This window comes from Trachypithecus francoisi, unplaced genomic scaffold, assembly GCF_009764315.1.
Source record: "Trachypithecus francoisi isolate TF-2019V2 unplaced genomic scaffold, Tfra_2.0 Lachesis_group2, whole genome shotgun sequence".
Classification (NCBI taxonomy): domain Eukaryota; kingdom Metazoa; phylum Chordata; class Mammalia; order Primates; family Cercopithecidae; genus Trachypithecus; species Trachypithecus francoisi.
Window position 1 is genome coordinate 86,625,299 of NW_022681465.1, and position 19,120 is coordinate 86,644,418.

Genomic DNA, 19,120 nt, shown 5'->3' on the forward strand with positions numbered 1-19,120 from the left:
GATGATTCTGGACTAGATGGTTGTGGTTTAAGGCTTTATGGAGGAATGTAGGTGGGGCAAGCTCCAAAGAAATGGAATCAGTGGGGGTTATATTTTAACTCTCATGGCTAAAAAGAAAGAATGATATTTTAGGAAACAGGAGGGGCTTTAGAATCAAGAATTAACATGTATTTGGAGTTCTTAGTTTTGCTAAAACAAAGGATTTATGTGAATACTTATAGATGAGAGACATAAGCTTATTAACTTGATTGCTAAATTGAGTGTTCAGTTCTGAGCCTCAGTATTTTCCATTTTTACCCTTATCTTTAGAAAACAATAGAGTTTACAACATGTCCAGTACACTTCTGTGTGGTGTGTGTTTGAGAAATAAAAGTTTCTTAATACACTTCTCCTGTGATGTATTATGCATTATAGTAGGTTTAAGGTACTTGTGTAAATTTATTTGGAAAACTACAAAATTGACATTTTTTTTCTCTCTTAGGGCTCCGCTGATCCTCTAAATAGTGCTTTCCATTTGACCTACAACATGGTTTTGAACTTACTACGTGTAGAAGAAATTAATCCTGAGTACATGTTGGAAAAATCCTTCTATCAGTTTCAGCATTATCGAGCAATTCCAGGAGTAGTAGAGAGTAAGTATAAAATACCGTAACAGAGCTTAATGTAGCTAGGAGACTAGCAAAATGTCTATATTATTGGCTGCTTTGGCTTTTTTTTGTAAGGTAAATTTTGGTTCATACGTAATGGACTGCACAACTGTAGTCTGGTCATTGTAACTGAATAGAACATTTCAAAATGAAGGAAAGAAAACGCTGGCAGGGAACTTTTCTATAGTTGGCTCAATTTAGTATAATTCTTGTCTTGTGCATATATATCGTATAACTCATGGTCCTGAATAATGAAATAACACAAAGCCTAGTATTTTAAAACTTGACCTGTAAGAAGCACATGCGGCTGGGCGCGGTGGCTCACGACTGTAATCCCAGCACCATCCACAAGGTGGGTGGATCACGAGGTCAAGAGATCGAGACCATCCTGGCCAACATGGTGAAACCCTGTCACTACTAAAAATACAAAAAAATTAGTGGGCTTGGTGGCGGGCTTCTGTAGTCCCAGCTGCTCGGGAGGTTGAGGCAGGAGAATCACTTGAACATGGGAGGCGGAGGTTGCAGTGAGCCAAGTTTGTGCCACTGCACTCCAACCTGGCAACAAAGCGAGACTCCTGACTCAAAAAGAGAATCACATGCATATTAGCCTTGTTCTTTCACCATTTCTCATTATAAAAGAGTGCCTTGGCATAAGCCTGTGAATGTTTAGGGAAATACAATGCTTTAACTTGGATTAGAGTTTAGCTTTTTTGGAATTTTCAGTTCTTAATATTAAGGTAATGCTTACAAAAGCACAAAAAGTAAATGTCCTATGGTAACTATGTTCAAGTGGAATTGTACCTTGATTCCTACCTTAGAGGGTTGTGTGAGTAATGGTCATAAGAGCTGATTAAAAGCTAAAATGGAGGCAACGATTTAAACTACTGGTTTTCACTTGAATATGAAAAAAAATAAACCACTGGTTTGGATAAATCTTATAAAAATATTGTGTGTAGTCATTGTAAAAAGGAAAAAGAAAATACGACAAAAGATAGAGGAAAGTTAAAATCATTTGTAATCTCACACAGAAATAGCTACCCAACCACTGTTAACACTTTGTAGTTTTTCTATTTTGTTTTACGAATAAGTATGCTTTTTAAAGGCAAAATTAGATGTGAGGTTTTTGTAATAATGCTACTTATACTGGTAATGATAATGCTTATAATTAATATCATTTGTTAAATATTTACCTTATGCCTAGCCTTTTATTAAATACTTTGTATTTAGTAACTCATTTATTCTGACTTTTAAAGTTTTAATTTCAGCCAGGTGTGGTAGTTCACGCCTGTAATCCTAGCACTTTGCGAGGCCGGGGCGGGCAGATACTTGAGGTCAGAAGTTCGAGGCCAGCCTGGCCAGCATGGTGAAACCCCATCTCTACTAAAAATACAAAAAAATTAGCCAGGTGTGGTGGTGGGCACCTGTAATCCCAGCTACTTGGGAGGCTGAGACAGGAGAATTGCTTGAACCCGGGAGATGGAGGTTGCAGTGAGCCAAGATTGTACCACTGCACTTCAGCCTGAGCGACAGAGTGAGACTCCATCCCCAAAAAAAAAAAAAAAAAGTTTTAATTTCAAGAAAGCGTGATTTTTAATGACTGAATAATATTTCCATTTTATAACTGTATCATGATTTATTTAACAAGACAAATTTGAGATTCCTTTCTTATGAGTATATAGGACAATTCCACTCTTATTTTACTTTATTTTAGATAGGGTCTTGCTCTGTCGCCTAGGCTGGAATGCAGTGGTACCATCATAACTCACTGCAGCCTCAATTTCCCGGCTCAGTTGATCCTCCCAGCTCAGCTGGACTATAGGCATGTGCCGCCATGCCTGGCTAATTTTTGTATTTTCTGTAGATACAGGGTTTCACCATTAATAAAGTGATGAAAATAGATGTAGTAACCTCTCTAATTGATAAAAAAAATCAAAGATGACAGACAATTTCTTAAAATGTGAGCTGGATGATCTCAACACTCACCTTTAGTAAACTTCCATAAGCGGATTTTTGAATATATTTTTTAAAACGTTATAACATGACAAATGTATAATTTCAAATCATATTACATTCTATTAATTTTTTGTAAAAGTTATTAATAATACCCCTCGTGTTTGGCTGATAAACTATGGTCTTAGCAAAGAGATAGAAAAATATGTTTCTAGTCTCACAGAACTATATTTTTAAAAGAGCTATAAATCCCCTTATCCTACCAAAAATTGTATTAATAATAAATTTTATTTTATTAAAAGTAAAATTAATAATAAAAAAGATTAACAAGGTTTAAATACACTTTGGATTTGAATGTGAATTAAGGAGGTATTAAAATCAAATTAGCAGTATTAATTTTACCTTATGGAAATTTCAGATGCTGTCATTGAAACAGGTGTAAGATTACAAGTTAGTTTAATACTTAAAAGGAAATTAAAGTATTCCTCCTAAGCAATTAGCACAGTCGTGCATGAGTAGGATAATTGTACATACACACACAGTTAGCAGTTAGACTGGTTTGGAGACTGAATAACCAAGTGAAACAGAAGTGTGTATTGGTGCACCTACCTTTGTTTTGTTTCTTTTTCTTTTTACATTCTGATAAACAGTAAACTACTTTTTAAAAGCATCCCTGGTACAGTGGAGGACAGAGGGGAAATTCCCGAGTATTATCCTGTTTTTTTAAAGCCTGTTTTCTGACTTCTGGCTGGACCCAGAGATTGTTCAATATGACTTAGAACAAGATTCTACTACTCACTCAGTGAACTTAAACATTCCACCATTTCACTGAGAAATTAAAAAGAAAACCTTTTACCTCGGGAATGGGAGCCCCTTTCAGTTTTCAGGCCGAGAAAGTCACTTAAAATATAACCAAAGTCAAGTCTCAAGTCTCCTACCCTTGGAACTAAATAATTACCTTTTGAAGCCACTGTATAGCCAGTCACCGGTGTTATTTCTGTTAACCAATGAGAATTCCTGACACCTTTTGTAATCTAGCCCCTCTTCTAATTCATCCCTTTTTCCTTTATTTATTTATTTATTTATTTATTTTTTTGAGATGGAGTTTCACTCCTGTTGCCCAGGCAATGGCAAGAATGGCATGATCTCAGCTCACCGCAGTCTCCGTCTCCCGGGTTCAAGTGGTTTTCCTGCCCTAGCCTCCCAAGTAGCTGGGATTATAGGCATGCACCACCATGCCCAGCTAATTTTGTATTTTTAGTAGAGATGGGGTTTCTCCATGTTGGTCAGGCTGGTCTCGAACTCCCAATCTCAGGTGATCCACCCACCTCAGCCTCCCAAAGTGCTGGGATTACAGGCATGAGCCACTGCACCTAGCCCTGATTCATCCCATTTTCTTCAGAAACTTGAGCCCCTCCTTTGTCTCTAGAGCACTTCCCGAACTTAGAAGTGTATCTCTGGCTGCAGTCCTCAACCTTGGCCCAATAAACTGTTAATTTTGCCTCGGTTTCTTACATTTAGGTAGACATTTCCATCTCATGTCCTCTGTCTCCTCAGTCCCCAGCTTTTGTGTTTTCTTTTGTTTTTTCAATGTGGTTCTGACTTACTTTTAAAAGGATTGTGAGTAACATGATCTTTGCTCTCTGGCCTCTGGATACTTGTATCTACTTGGAATTGAATTAGCCCTGCATTTCTCTACCTCTAGTTTTAAAGGGGCAAGCTGTTTTTCTAACCTCCTGAAACCAGTAAGTAAAAATACTGTCCAAAATATAACATACTTGTTATTGGAAGAGGTAGGAACTTGATTGATGAAAGAGAAATAAGGGAATTGAAACACCTGTAGTACAGTTTGCAGAGCTGAGTGTTGCGATCAAACAGAGCATGTAGTATGAGAGAATACATCCTGAATGCAGTTCATTCCTATTTTCACTCATTACTTGCAGGAATATACTTCTTTTGTTGCAGATACTACTAGAGCCTTTTCAAGGCACTGGTATTATTTTACCACCTTAAATATACCAAAATTAAAATGTGGGCTGTTGTCTTTGGAAGTGTAGAATTGGTAGAATGTTTTATACATTATAACAAATAGATGGCTCACATACATGAGATGTTTTTCATTTTGATTTATCTAATCAACAGTACATTTTTCAGTGAGCCATAAGAGTAGAGGTCCTTGGATTGTACTCTACCTTTACTGAAAAGAAAAATGCATACTTAATCTTAGTCTTTTTATTTAGTTTCATTAATAATGCCAGTGGTAATAGAAGGCGCTGTGCAGTTAGATGAGGGTTTGAATCAAGGCTACCTGGGCCTTAGTTTGTTTATGAAGTTGGGATAATATCCAGTTCATCCAAGTTCTAAGAACTAAATGAGATAATCTATGTTAAATGCTCAGTAAGTACTTGTTGCAAAAACTGATATATTGCCATAGAGCAGTAAAGCAATCTATGCTTTTACTTGTAAAATTTGCTTAGATCTGAGCATGGCAGTTCATTTCCCAGTCGCTCCCAGGCTTATCTATTGTACACACTATTATACACTATATTGTATGCTATAAATATGTCTTGGCAACCACCATCTCTCATCTGCCTCTAAAGGAAGAAATTGGTTGCAAGCTGTCTTAAGAGTTTATGGGCATGTTTTACATGCTATCTTCTGAAATTCTGAGGCTTTCCTATGGCGATGACCCATGGGGTCTTCTCATTTGCACTGTAGTTAAACCAGCTTCTTATACTAAAGTTCCTCAACTGTCTGATGGGAGTGGAAGAGATACTATCCTTAAGTTAATTTGCTTCATAGTGGCAGTCTCACAAGCAAGTTGCCTCATTAATTTATGTCTTTGTTTTCTATTCTAATTTGTTACATGTATATTACCAATTTTGAAAGACGTAAAACCAGTTTTTTTTTTTAACATGAGAAAAGATTAGAGAAACTGATTTTTGTTTGTTTAATTTGGAGAAAAAAGACTACCTAAAGTTAATAATTTTCTGGAGTGATATGTGGCTGTAGTTAGAATCCTGGATACAGAATAAATGTGACTTCTTAAAATATCTTTCAAACTTTTGACTCTAGTTAAATAGTCTGAGCACTGAAGTGATTTGGAGTGATATAAAAAGAATCTTTCTGGATGCTTCCCTGTTAAAACCCCATAGAAATTTCCTTATATCATTTTCTTAAATTCCTCCTGTCTGTGCTGCCTTTAGTGCTCACCTGATTCCTACAAATATAATGTTATATGTAACTCTGGGCGGGGCAGCAGGATCATCATTTCAGTGTGCAGTCTTCATTTTCATATAACTCTTAATGACTTTAGTCTGTCAAATATTCTTTTATAGGGTTTAATTTTTTTTTCCTGATAATGTTTACTGCCATAATGCATGTTGTTTCGGATGGTATTCTAGTCTTTAATGACTGAAGTACAGCTCCTGTAAGCAGTGATGCAGTTCATTTTAAAAGAACCAGGATGATACAGTGTGCCCAAGGTAGTACAAAAGACTAGAACTTAGAGGTCTAGGAACAGTCTGTGAAAAGGTTGATGATAATAATAAACATAATAATACAGGAGCAATATCCTTCTGTTTACCATGAGCAATACTGTTAGCTAAGTATATTCTATGTCTTTTGTCAGTCCTTTTTCCCCCCAAAAGGAAAGCTTTGTGGGGTTATGTGCACTATGGTTATCCTCATTTTGCAGATTAAGAAACCGAAGCACACAGGTTACATAGAACAGTTTGATACAGATCAATGGAGTAGAATTGTGAGTCCAGAAGTAAACCTATACGTCTGTTGTCAGTTGATTTTTCAACAAGTAGTGCTGAAACAACAGAATTGTAACATGCATAATAAAGTTGCACCCTTACCTCACACCATATACAGAAAGTAACTCAAAATAGATAAAGCTCTCAATATAAGAGCTAAAAATTTAAAACTTTTAGGAAAAAACATAGGTGTGAATTTACGTAATTTTGGATTTGGCATTGATTTCTTAGCTGTGACACCAAAAGCATGAACAACAGAAGAAAAAAATAAATTGGATTTTATCAGAATTTAAAACTGTGGGGGGTGTGTGTGTGTGTATTTGTCTATGGTTTTTGTCTTATAATTTTTATATCCTTTCTTATTTATAGTCTTGTTAAAATGTTAGGGCACAGTAGGCCTTAGAAATTAGATTATTTTAAACCTAGTTTTGTTTTTTATTTATTTATTTTAAGGCAGAGTTGTTTCTTTTTCTTTTCTTTTTTTTTTTTTTTTTTTTTTTTGTTTTTGGCCTTTTTGTCTTAGATCTGTTCATAATACATTTTTTGGACTTATTTTGTCTTCTTATAGTTCATAAGACCACCATTTTAAAGAGGGTTCTATCTTATATCTTGGAGGAAGAAATGTTATAGAGATCCAAAAATTTTAAATAAATGGGCTTTCTTGGATTTTTTTACTCTATTAGTATTAGATTATGTATTTTTTGTTTAATTATATATAGTTGTGAATTATATCCATCTAATTAAAAGTTGCTATAAAAGGTCCAGGAGGACAGGATTTGGGGAACTTTTGGATAGCTAAATATGAAGAGACTTACAGGAAGGAAACAAAAATTTATTTGTTGAGGAAGATGGTGTATTCCGTCTCTGTGGGGACAAAAGCTCTTGTTGTTTAGGACTTTTTTAGACTTTGTCTTATATTTTTTTTATCTATTTTTTAAAATATTCTTTGTGGCCGGGTGCAGTGGCTCAAGCCTGTAATCCCAGCACTTTGGGAGGCCAAGATGGGTGGATCACAAGGTCAGGAGATCGAGACCATCCTGGCTAACACGGTGAAACCCCGTCTCTACTAAAAAAATACAAAAAACTAGCTGGGCGAGGTGGCAGGCGCCTATAGTCCCAGCTACTCGGGAGGCTGAGGCAGGAGAATGGCGTGAACCCGAAAAGCAGAGCTTGCAGTGAGCTGAGATCCAGCCACTACACTCCAGTTTGGGCGACAGAGCGAGACTGCGTCTCAAAAAATATATATATATATTTTGTAATAAACTGATAATGTGGTTTTTTTTTTTTTTGAGTTTTGTGAGCTACTCACACACACACACAAAAATCAGACCTAAATAGGAAGTTGTAAAAATTACAGTTTGTTAACATTTTTGGAGGCCTAACTGGTGACTGGTGTCTAAAATTTTGGAGGCCTTAACTTGTAACTAGTTGGGATGGGGTGGGGGTAGTCTTGGGGACTGAACTCTCAACCTGTGAGACCTGATGCTATCTCCAGGTGGATAATGCCAAAATTAGAGGACATTCACTGCTTGGTGTGTGGGGAAGAAAAACCCTCACACATTGAGTCACAGAAGGCTTCTTCTGCGTTAGTTACTGTTATGTGACATAAAAAATACAAAAAATGCCGGGCATGGTGGCTTATGCCTGTAATCCCAGCACTTTGGGAGACCAAGGCGAGTGGATCACTTGAGGCCAGGAGTTCGAGACCAGCCTGGCCAACATGGCAAAACCCCGTCTCTACTAAAAATACAAAAAATTAGCTGCACGTGGTGGTGCACACCTGTAATTCCAGTTACTCAGAAGGCTGAGGTAGGGAATAGCATGAACCCAGGAGGCAGAGGTTGCAGTGAGCCGAGATTGTGCCACTGAACTCTAACCTAGGCAATGGAGCAAGACTGTCTCAAAAAACATTTTAAAAAATAATAAAAAATATATTAAAAACACTTATTTTTTGGAGGCAGGGTCTCTGTTGCCTAGACTGGAGTGCATTGATACAATCATAGCTCACTGTAGCCTCAACCTCCTGGGCTCAAGGAATCCTCCAACGTCAGCCTCCCAAGTAGCTAGGACTTCAGGTGTGTACCATCACACCAACCTAATGTTTTATTTTTGTAGAGATGGAATCTCACTGTCTCTCCCAGGCTGGTCTTGAACTCCTGAGCTCAAGCTGTCCTCCTCCTGCCTCAGCCTCCCAAGAGTGTTGGGATAATGGGTGTGAGCCACTGTGCCTAGCCAAAAAAACACTTGCGTTTCTTAAAACATGTTACCTCAAAAGAAAAACTTTCTTTCTTTACCTGATAGAATGGTCCTAACACCAGGGCTACAACTACAAATGCTAAAAAGATAATTCCTAAACGGAAAACTGCAACTATATGTTTAACCCTTTTATCAAAATTCCTAAGAGCCATATAGGATGAATTGTACCTTCATCCCATCTGACAAAATAGACTGAAAATCAATACTACTATTTGCCTAATTATAAAAATGGCACTAGTTCTATACCTGTATAACCTTATCACGTCTAAACAGAGATACAATGTGGAGGAGATATGTGCTAGGCTACTCTTGCTGCCTAAAATCTAGACCATCATTGTGGTCAATTCTAATGTCCCTTCCATAGATTTTTAAAAAAGGAAGGGTATTTAAAAACTATAGGTTTTATAGGTCGGGTGTGGTGACTCGCACCTGTAATTCTAGCACTTTGGGAAGCCAAGGCAGGTGGATCACTTGAGGTCAGGATTTCAAGACCAGCCTGGCCAACATGGTGAAACCCCCATCTCTACTAAAAATACAGGAATTAGCTGGGCATAGTGGCGCATGCCGATAATCCCAGCTACTCAGGAGGCTGAGGCAGGAGAATCACTTAAACCTGTGAGGCAGAGGTTGCAGTGAGCCAAGACTGTCTCAAAAAAAAACACAAACGAAAGGCCGGGCTCAGTGGCTCACATCTGTAATCCCAGCACTTTGGGAGGCCAAGGTGGGCAGATCACGAGGTCAGGAGATCGAGACCATCCTGGCTAACATGGTGAAACCCCGTCTCTACTAAAAATACAAAAATTAGCTGGGCATGGTGGTGGGCGCCTGTAGTCCCAGCTACTCGGGAGGCTGAGGCAGGAGAATAGCATGAACCCAGGAGGCGGAGCTTGCAGTGAGCCAAGATCGCGCCACTGTACTCTAACCTGGGTGACAGAGCGAGACTCCATCTCTTAAAAAAAGAAAAAAAAGGCTTTGATTTTAAAAATGGAATTACACATTTTAAAAATCCAATATTAATACCTCTAAAGAAACTCAAAACAAAAAATTATATCCTAGTTCAATTATACCAAATGCCTAAAAATATAAAACTATGTATTTGCCAAGATGTCTCCTACTTTTAAAACCAGACAAGATCAAATAAAAGCCTACAAACCTGCATGGCCTCAGCCTAAGAGACATATTCATACCATTTAATGGTAGACTGATCTAATTAATAACTAAATACAAGCCTAATAATACACCAATATCTTTGAAATGTTATATCCTGTTAATATGAGATCCCTATTAACAAAAAACCAGGGTGTGGCCTGTGATTTATTGGTTGGTTTTTGTCCATGGTTCCTGATTTATAACTCCCATAGCCTTTGTATAGTCTTTTGTTATAATGCTGGGTCAGAAGCAGGTCCCAGAAGATAGAATTTCTCTCTGATCTGCTGCTGCCTTCCTTTCACCTGCTGCTTTTTCTCCCCAAGGCAAGAATCATCTCCAGCTTTTCTGTTTTGGAGACCGACCTAAAAAATTTCTCTGATCTACCTTGTCTGAATTTAGGTCACAAGACACCCATTTCAAAAGAGATCCTGCCTCCTACCTTGGAGGAAGAAATGCTATACAGAAAGGCGCAACAAAAAAAAAAACAAAAAACTTGTAATGGGCAGATCTGGCTGGGTTTTCCCTCTCAGTCTATTAGTAATAGATTGTAACCCACCACATTTCTTCACAGTTGTCAGTCATGTCTATCCAATAAAGCCTCCATAAAGGGCACAAAAGGACAGGGTTGGAGGAGTTTTGGGATAGCTGAACACATAGAGACTTTCAGGAAGGTGGAAAGTAAACAAAAACCGCAACTACACTGGCACCAACCTAATAGAAAAAATCCTACGTCTTGGATATAATTTAAATAAGATATGTAATTTTTCAATTTTGTACATGTGTTCTATTTACAGAGGTAAAGAATTCAGAAGAACAGTATAATAAAATAGTAATTCCCAATGAAGAAAGTGTGGTTATCTATTATAAGATTAGACAGCAGCTTGCCAAATTGGGTAAAGAAATTGAAGAATATATTCACAAACCAAAATACTGCTTACCTTTTCTACAACCAGGTCGTTTGGTAAAGGTATGTCATTGTTTCTTCATAAAATACTTGAATAATTCAATATTTAAACATATTTTTGTTAAAGATTCTAATTTATTTTTTATCCTGATAAAATGCTTCCTGCTACAATAATTGATCTATATTAATCATATTATTTTACCTGTTTCACATGGCACTAACTTAGGGGCTTATGCAAAGGCCTTTTAATTACCACTGGTTTTTATTTTGGGGACTATAAATTGAAGCAGATAGTTTTGGGATTAACATATAAAATATTTCTAGTTATGAAATGCTAACTATAACTTCATATAACTATATTCATGTAACTATTCATATAACTATATTAAAAATAAGGCAATTTTAAGTTATGGATGAATTCATTAGATATAAAATACTTATATCCTTGGAACATACTGTCATTTTCGGCATTCATTTGCCAACTGAGAGATTCCTGTTATTGCTGTTCTAGGGGCAATTTCTAAAATGAAATTTGTCATTGATTTTTTTTCCTGCAGGGTTAATATCTTGTTTCTTAAATTTAGCAATGCTTTTGCAAAAGATATTTTATCAGAAAATTCAGAAGGCTTTATTAGTCTAGAATGTGGGTACGAAAGACTGAAATTGCCTTGTATATATACATTTGATCTTGCTTACTTGCTTTTCTTTTTAGGTAAAGAATGAAGGAGATGACTTTGGCTGGGGAGTAGTGGTGAATTTCTCAAAAAAGTCAAATGTTAAGGTAAACTGTTGTGTTTAAACTAGAATTGTGTATCAATTTTTAGTGAAATGTTTTTTCAGGCTTATGAAATCGGTCTAAGAAGAAATAATATTACCTAAAGAGAAGCAGTAATAAATTCTGCTATGAGGAATTAATTGTTGGAATATACCCAGCTAATTTTTGTATTTTTGGTAGAGATGGGGTTTCGCCATGTTGGTCAAGCTAGTCTTGAACTCCTAACCTCAGGTGATCCACCCGTCTCGGCCTCCCAAAGTGCTGGGTTTACAAGGGTGAGCCATTGCACCCAGCCAGTCCTTAATGTTTTCTGTGTATCGCCTCAACCATGAGAAAACTGTTAAATGGTGGTAGTGCTTTCCTTCCACTCCCCAAATCCCCCTGACACACACACACACACACACACTCAGAGAAACACATGCATTATTTTCATGTAGCTATGATCTTCCTTGCAGGAGGTGAGGTTAACTGGACAGAGTAGTCTTTATTTAAGCCTCTCTGACAGCTGTTAAATTCTCTTTTTATGTGGAGTTGAAGTGTGACATTGAATGCTAAATACAGTGGTTTCATGGACATTTATGTAACCCAAGATGGAAAAGCTAGCATGCCTTTGCCAGTTTACTCATTCCATAACTTGTCTATAAGAGAATTTTGCTAGGGCAGAATATTTTTACCTGTACTGAAGTGCTGTAGATTCCTTTCATGCTAGGTTTTACATTTTTTGTTTCTTTTTTTAAACAGTTCTATGGAGATGATATGCACACACTGTAAAATTTTCCCAGTTAGGGTATATGACTCAGTGACATTTAGTATATTCGCAGATATGTGCAGCCATCAATCACCACAGTCAATTCCAGAACATTTTCATCATCTCAAAAAGAAACCTATGTCATTCACCTATCCTTCCATATCCCCCATAAGTAGAGAAGATTTCCATCTGTTCCCGGTGTGTTGAATGTTTTTCTCATGAAAGATAAATATTTTGTCAAATATTTCTTACATGCCCATTGAGATGATCATGTGATTTTTGCTTTTTATTCTATTTTGTATTCTGATACGATATATTACATTAACTGGTTTTCAGATGTTAATATGACTGGATTTCCGAGATAAATCCCAGTTTGTCATGATATATTGTTCTCTTTATGTATTGGGATTCAGTTGGTAGTATGTTTTTGAAGATTTTTTATGCCACTATTCATAGGAAATGTTGGTTTGTTGTTTTCTTGGTGGCATCTTTGTTTGGGTTTGGTATTAGGGTAATGCAGGCCTCATAGGATGAGTTAGGAAGTATTCCCCTTTTCTTTCATTTTTTGGAAGAGTTTTTGAAGAACTAGTATTAAATTTTTTTTCCCCAATATCTTCATGACATTCAAAACTTTTAAAATATTTGGTAGAACTTGGCAATGAAGCCGCTTCGGCCTGTGCTCTTCTTTATGGGTAGTTTACTTAGAGATTACTAAGTCAATCTCTACTTGGTATGGCATGTTCTTCAAATTTTCTGTGATTTATTGATATACAGTTATTCATAGTATTGTTTTTTAATCCTTTTTATTTTTGAATGGTCATTAGTAGTGTCTCTTTCATATCTGACCTAGTCGTTTAAATCTTTCATCTGGGTAAAGTTTGTCAATTTTGTTAATCTTCTCAATGAGCTTTTGGTTTTACTGATTTTTTTCCCTCTGTTTTTCTGTCTCTATTTCATTAGGTTATGCCCCATCTTTTTAATTTCCTTTCTTCTGACTATAGGTTTAGTTTGCTGTTCTTTTTTCAATGTGTTAAGGTAGAAGATTAGGTTATTAACTTGAGATACCTCTTCTTTTTGAATAGAGCTTTTATAATTATAAATTTCCCTCTACAGGTGCTTTAGCTGTATTCCATAAATTTTAGTATATTTTATCATTTTCATTAATCTCAAAATATTTTCTAATTTCCCTTTTGATTTCTTCTTTAACCCATTGGTTATTTAGGAGAGTGTTAATGTTCACATATTTGTTAATTTTCCAAATTTTTGTCTTTGTTATTTCTAATTTTGTTTTTGTCAAGAATGTACTTGGAATTCTTTCAGTAGTTTTGAATTGTTCTAAGCTTGTTTAATGGCCTGACATGGTCTGTCCTGCAGAATGTTCTATGTGCAGTTGAAAGGAATGTGTATTCTGCTGCTTTAAGGTGGGATGTTTTATAGATGTCCTTTAGGTGTAGTTGGTTTAGAACTTCTTTTAGAGTGTTGTTCAGGTCTTCGACTTCTTTCTTTGCAGACCGTTCTGTCTGGTTGGTCTATTATTATCCTTGAAAGTGGAGTATTGAAGTCTCATAACTATTATTGTTGTATTGTCTATTTTTCCCTTCATTTCTGTCAGTTTTTGCTTCATGTGTTTTCAAGCTCTGTTAAAATGTATTTTGTTCTGTATCAGCATAGCTATTTGAGCTCTCTTTTTATTTTTCTTTGCATAATATTTTTTCCCATTTTTAAATTTTCAGTCTTGTTTATATCAGTAAGTTTAAAGTGTATGTCCTGTACACAGCATACACAGCAGTTGGATTTTGGTTTTTTTTTAATCCAATCTGAAAATCTGTTCCTTTTTTGGATTGCTTAATCTGTTCACATTGAGTTTCATTATAGATGTAGTTGGTTTAGCAGCTGCCATTTTAATTTTGGTTTTCTGTGTCTTGTGTCTTTTTTTTCTCTTCTTTTACTGCTTTCTTTTGCATCATGTAAATTTTTTCTAATGTGGCATTTTAATTTTTTAAAGATTTCATATACATATGTATGTATGTGTGTATACATGTATATATATGTATATGTATATAGCAACAGAGAGAGATTTTCTTAGTGTTTGCTGGGGCTTTCCATATACATATTATTAGAATAAGCTTTAGATTTACGCTGACTTAATTCCAGTGTGATATAGAGGTGTTATTTCTATATAGCTCTATTCCTTTTTCTCTCTTTTCATGGTTATACATATTACATCTATAAATGTTACAAATCCAGCAATATATTATTATGATTAATACTTTGTGTACTTTTAAAAAATTATTTATTTATTTATTTGAAATGAAGTCTACTGTGTCGCCCAGGCAGGCTGGAGTGCAGTGGCACAGTCTCAGCTCAGGGAAATCTCCACCTCCCAGGTTCAAATGATTCTCCTACCTCAGCCTCCCAAGTACCTGGGATTATAGACTCACGCCACCACACCCAGCTAATTTTTTGTATTTTTAGTAGAGGTGGTGTTTCACCATGTTGGCCAGACTGATCTCAAACTCCTAACCTCAGGTGATCCGGCTGCCTCAGCCTCCCAAAGTGCTGGGATTATAGGTGTTAGCCACCATGCCCGGCCACTTTTTATTACTTTTAAAGCTTATAGAAGAAAGGAAAGCACGTGTGTATATATCGCTTTTGTTTATACTTTTATTTCTATCTTTTATAATTATATAATTATCTTTACCAGTCTTCTTTATTTTGTTATGTAGTTTCAAATAAATGTCTAGTATTACTTGATGTTAGCCTGTAGAACTTTTTGTGTTTCTTATAAGGTGGGTCTGCTAGAAACAGATTTTCTCAGTTTTCAGTCTATCTGAGAATGTCTTTATTTTGCCTTCATTTTTGAAAGGTAACTTTGCTGGATATAGGATTCTTGGTTAACAGTTGTTTGTTTTTTTTCTTTGAATATGTCAGCTCATTGCTTTCTGGCCTCCATTGTTTCTGCTGAGAAGTTTTCGCAGTTAGTCTTGTTGAAGTTCCCTTGTAAGAGATTCATCTATTTTTCTCTTGCTGCTTTCAAGATTTTCTCTTTTTGGTTTGGCTTTCCTCATTTTTATTATAAATGTATCTGCATAGAAAGTGACTGAACTTTTTTGCCTTTGTCCTACTTGAACTTTATTGAATTTTCTGGCTATAGAGATGAATTCTTTTTTTTTTTTTTTTTTCCAATAAATTTTGAGAAGTAAATTTTCAGCCACTATTTCTGTTTTTGTTTTGTCATTTTTAGCGACAGGGTCTCACTCTGTCACCCAGGTTAGAGTGCAGTGGTGCAATCATAGCTCCCTGCAGCCTCAAACTCCTGGGCTCAAGCAATTCTCCCACCTCAGCCTCCTGAGTAGCTGGGACTACAGGTGTGCACCACCATGCCTGGCTAACTTTAAACAATTTTTGTAGAGACCAGGTCTCATTATATTGCCCAGGCTGGTTTCAAATTCCTAGGCTCAAGCAATCCTCCTGCCTTGGTCTCTCAAAGTGCTGGGATTACAGGTGTGAACCACTGTGCCCAGGCCATTACTTCTTTGAATATTTTTCTGCTCCTTTCTCTAAACCTCTCCTCTGGAACTTCCATTATGGGTGTGTTGCACTTAATGGTGTCCTATATTCCTCTGAGGCTTGGTTCATTTTTATTTGTTTGTTCTTGCTCTGTGCTTTGGATTGCATAATCTCCATCAATAGTCTATCTTCAAATTCACTGGTGATATTATCTGTCAGTTCACATCTACTGTTGGGCCCCTGTAGTAATTTTCCTCACTTCAGTAAATAGACTTTTAAACTCTAAAATTTGCTTTTGGTTTCTTTTTATATTTTCTATTGTTTCATCGATATGTTCTATTTGATACAACATTGTTATTGTACCTTTTACTTCATTAATTGTGATTTCCCTTGATTCTTTGAATATATTTATAGTGGCAACTTTTAAGTCTGTTTACCCTAACATCTGATGACTATTATAGGCAGATTCTGTTGCCTACTTTTCCCCTGTTTTATGGGTCATAACTTTCCTGTTTCTTTGCATGTCTCTTTTTTGATAATATGTTGTAGTAACTCTAGGTATTGCCCTCCCTGCCTCCACCTCTTGCAGGCCACTGTTGTTATTTCATTGTTTGTTTATTTGATGTTGGGCTGGATTATTTGATAGAAGTCTCTACGTCTTACCTCCTATAGTGTTTAGCCTTTTAGTTTGTTTCTGGGATAGAGTTGGGGGTCACAGCCCTGGTTATGCCCACAATCACCCTGAGATGACAATGGTTTGGACAGGGGTCTCTATGACTTTACCTTTCTCTGGTCATACCCAACTGTTAAGCTCTATTAGCAGGAGGACTCTTCCCATTATCATCTTTAAAACCAGGTTATCTTCTGCAAACTCTCTGCTATACAATTTAGCCTATATCTCCAAGGAATACGGATCTACCAGTTGTATTTCACCACAGCCTCTGCTGTTTCTGAAAGTTAATCTTAGTCTTGAATTTCCTCAGGCTCTGTTACAAATAAAATCTGGTCCTTTGGGAAGATATTAAGAGTTGTCTGTTTTAAGGCCTATTTCTTCACCCAGGCAAAATCTCTGAGTCAAAATTCTAAAATTGGGGGTAGGGACAATGCACACTTTTCTCTCAGTAACATCCCCGCTTTAAAATCTGGGGGATAGGTGGAGGTTTGGGGTGGTAGCCTCAGGTATTTTCATCTTGCCTCTCCCAACATGGACCCATTGCCTTATGAACCAGGGGAAGGGCTGTTGGGGCCCTTTTTCTCAACAGCACCACACCAAGATAGAGCCTCGGCCAACCAGTAGAGGCTAGGTGAATGAAAGGGAGCCTCTACCTTTCAGCCTTACTTGCAGAGGACTTAGCAGCAGCAACAGGTAGGTGGGAGGAGGATGAGAAGTGTTCACATCCTGCCCCTCCTAAAAGTTAGCCCTCTTCAACTAAGAGCTGCAGGGATACTGAGCCCTTCTGTATTTTTGGCTTCACCAGTCTGGAGTTTCTGTTTCAGTGAAGTGGGAAGACTGAGGGAGGGAGCGGTCTTTGTTCAGATATCAAAGACTTTAATGAATTTTAGAGGTTTTTTTTAGACTAGATCTTTCTTCACTTGATATATTCCCTTACGACGTTTCCAGAAACTTTAAATGATTGGTTTTTCATAATTTTTTCTAGTTGCTGGGGAGCAGGCTTGTGGATCACACTGTCACGCTCTGGTAGTCTGAGGTTCAGGAGAGAAAAATTATAGCTAACATAATTACAAGTATGCATACACACACAGAAGACATATTTTTAAAAAATTACTTGCCTCTTTTGATCCTAAATTCATTCATGTGACTGTCTAACTATAAAGGTAGAATCAGTTGATGAGAGTTCTTTTAGGCAAAGATAAAATGAGGATTAGAGAGGAGCACATTCATTTTTTTCTGTTTCTATTGATGGTGAAACTAATTTTTCCATTTCACTACTTGAATTTGTTCACGAAAAATGTGAAGTACATTTTTATTAATTTTGGGATCTAAGTCAGAATACAAATCCAAAGATTTTTGTGGCCAGTAGAGCTTGCCAGAGGCAGAGGGTGTATACAAACCAACAAAGAAAACTTAGAAGCATTTTAAATAAATAAAAATGTAATTGTACTTGTCATTGTTATTTTAAATTGCTTGTTTCTTTGCATTCTACAAGCTTGGGATTACCAAATTGTGTTTTAATTAGGTAATTTCAGTTTATAGCCAGAAATTAGCCACACTTTAAAAGGAATAAAGAAAAGCTGGGAAAAACAAGTTCAGTCATACTGTTAAGAAGTAAAAATTAGGACTTATAAACAAAAATCTAAATTAAGATAATAGAAGACTTAACTAGTTTTTTGTCTGAAAGTTGACAGTGATCCGTCTTTACAGAGTGCAAAACTAAAGCAAGTTAGCTAAGAAAAAAGTAATAATCTTAGGAAATACCTTTAACAGCAAATTTTCATTTAATGTTACAATGTAGAAGGTTTCCTATTGTGTTTCCATAGTAACACTTGAGAATATTTCCATAATGCTATAAGTTGGTTTTAGTAGCTCTGCATAAATAGATGATTATGTATGATATACTTGAGTTAAAATAGTCACTTCTGAGATTGCTGTGTCTTACAGAGAGTATTAAATTTATTAATGAAATCTACAAAATTGGAACCAAATCCAGCAACAGAGTTATCTAGAAACATTAAAGATTGCTCATATGCCTGTGGGGTTTTTTGTTCAGATACTCACATCTTCCTAACACTTTGGAGCTAATTCATCTATCAAATTGTGTTATGCATCTTATTCAGAGGGTTTTTTTCCTCCTCTGTAAAGCTAATATGATAATCATTGAGTCTTATAATTATTGGCTCCTTAGGAAGACTTGATAGTTGATCGTAGCTATTTGTTTAGCTCATTGTTTGTAAAACTCATTTCATAATGACTGAACACAATCTTTGCAGATAAAAATAATCTAATCAAAATACTATCTTCATCTTTGCTTTGTGTTTAAACTAAGGAATGTTTTGCAACTTCCTTTAACCACATTTTGAACTAATGTATGCTGAGAAAAAGTTAGTTTTTCTTTCATATTGTAATAATGGAGTGTATGCTTTCTTTGAGGAAATTTGAACTCGATTTAAAATAATTGTGATTTCTTTTTTCTTCAGCATTTGGAAATACGTTTTCTTGTTAAACTATTGGTAGTTCATTGCAGAAATAGATTGTAGAAATGGATTCCTTATCATCTATTGACAGATTTTCATTTTTTTAGTAGGAACTGTTCTGGGTGGAGGCCACATAGTCAAGTCATTGCCATATAACTTTCCTTTTTTGTATTTTATGCAAAATAGATTATTTAAATATTTTTAAAAAGAATTCTGTACTGAAAAAATATCTTCTATTATTGCTTGAAAGATACTACTCAAACATAC

At 36.1% G+C, this 19,120-nt stretch overlaps 1 protein-coding gene across 1 annotated transcript in view; it reads left to right on the forward strand.

The window, feature by feature from the left end:
- Positions 1–19,120, forward strand: part of MTREX (Mtr4 exosome RNA helicase) — a 131,610-nt gene that overhangs the window by 63,053 nt on the left and 49,437 nt on the right. Inside the window, exons 16-18 of the mRNA XM_033179573.1 lie at positions 482–632; positions 10,558–10,730; positions 11,380–11,448. Coding sequence (XP_033035464.1) covers positions 482–632; positions 10,558–10,730; positions 11,380–11,448 — 393 coding nt within the window. The remainder of the gene's footprint in view (positions 1–481; positions 633–10,557; positions 10,731–11,379; positions 11,449–19,120) is intronic.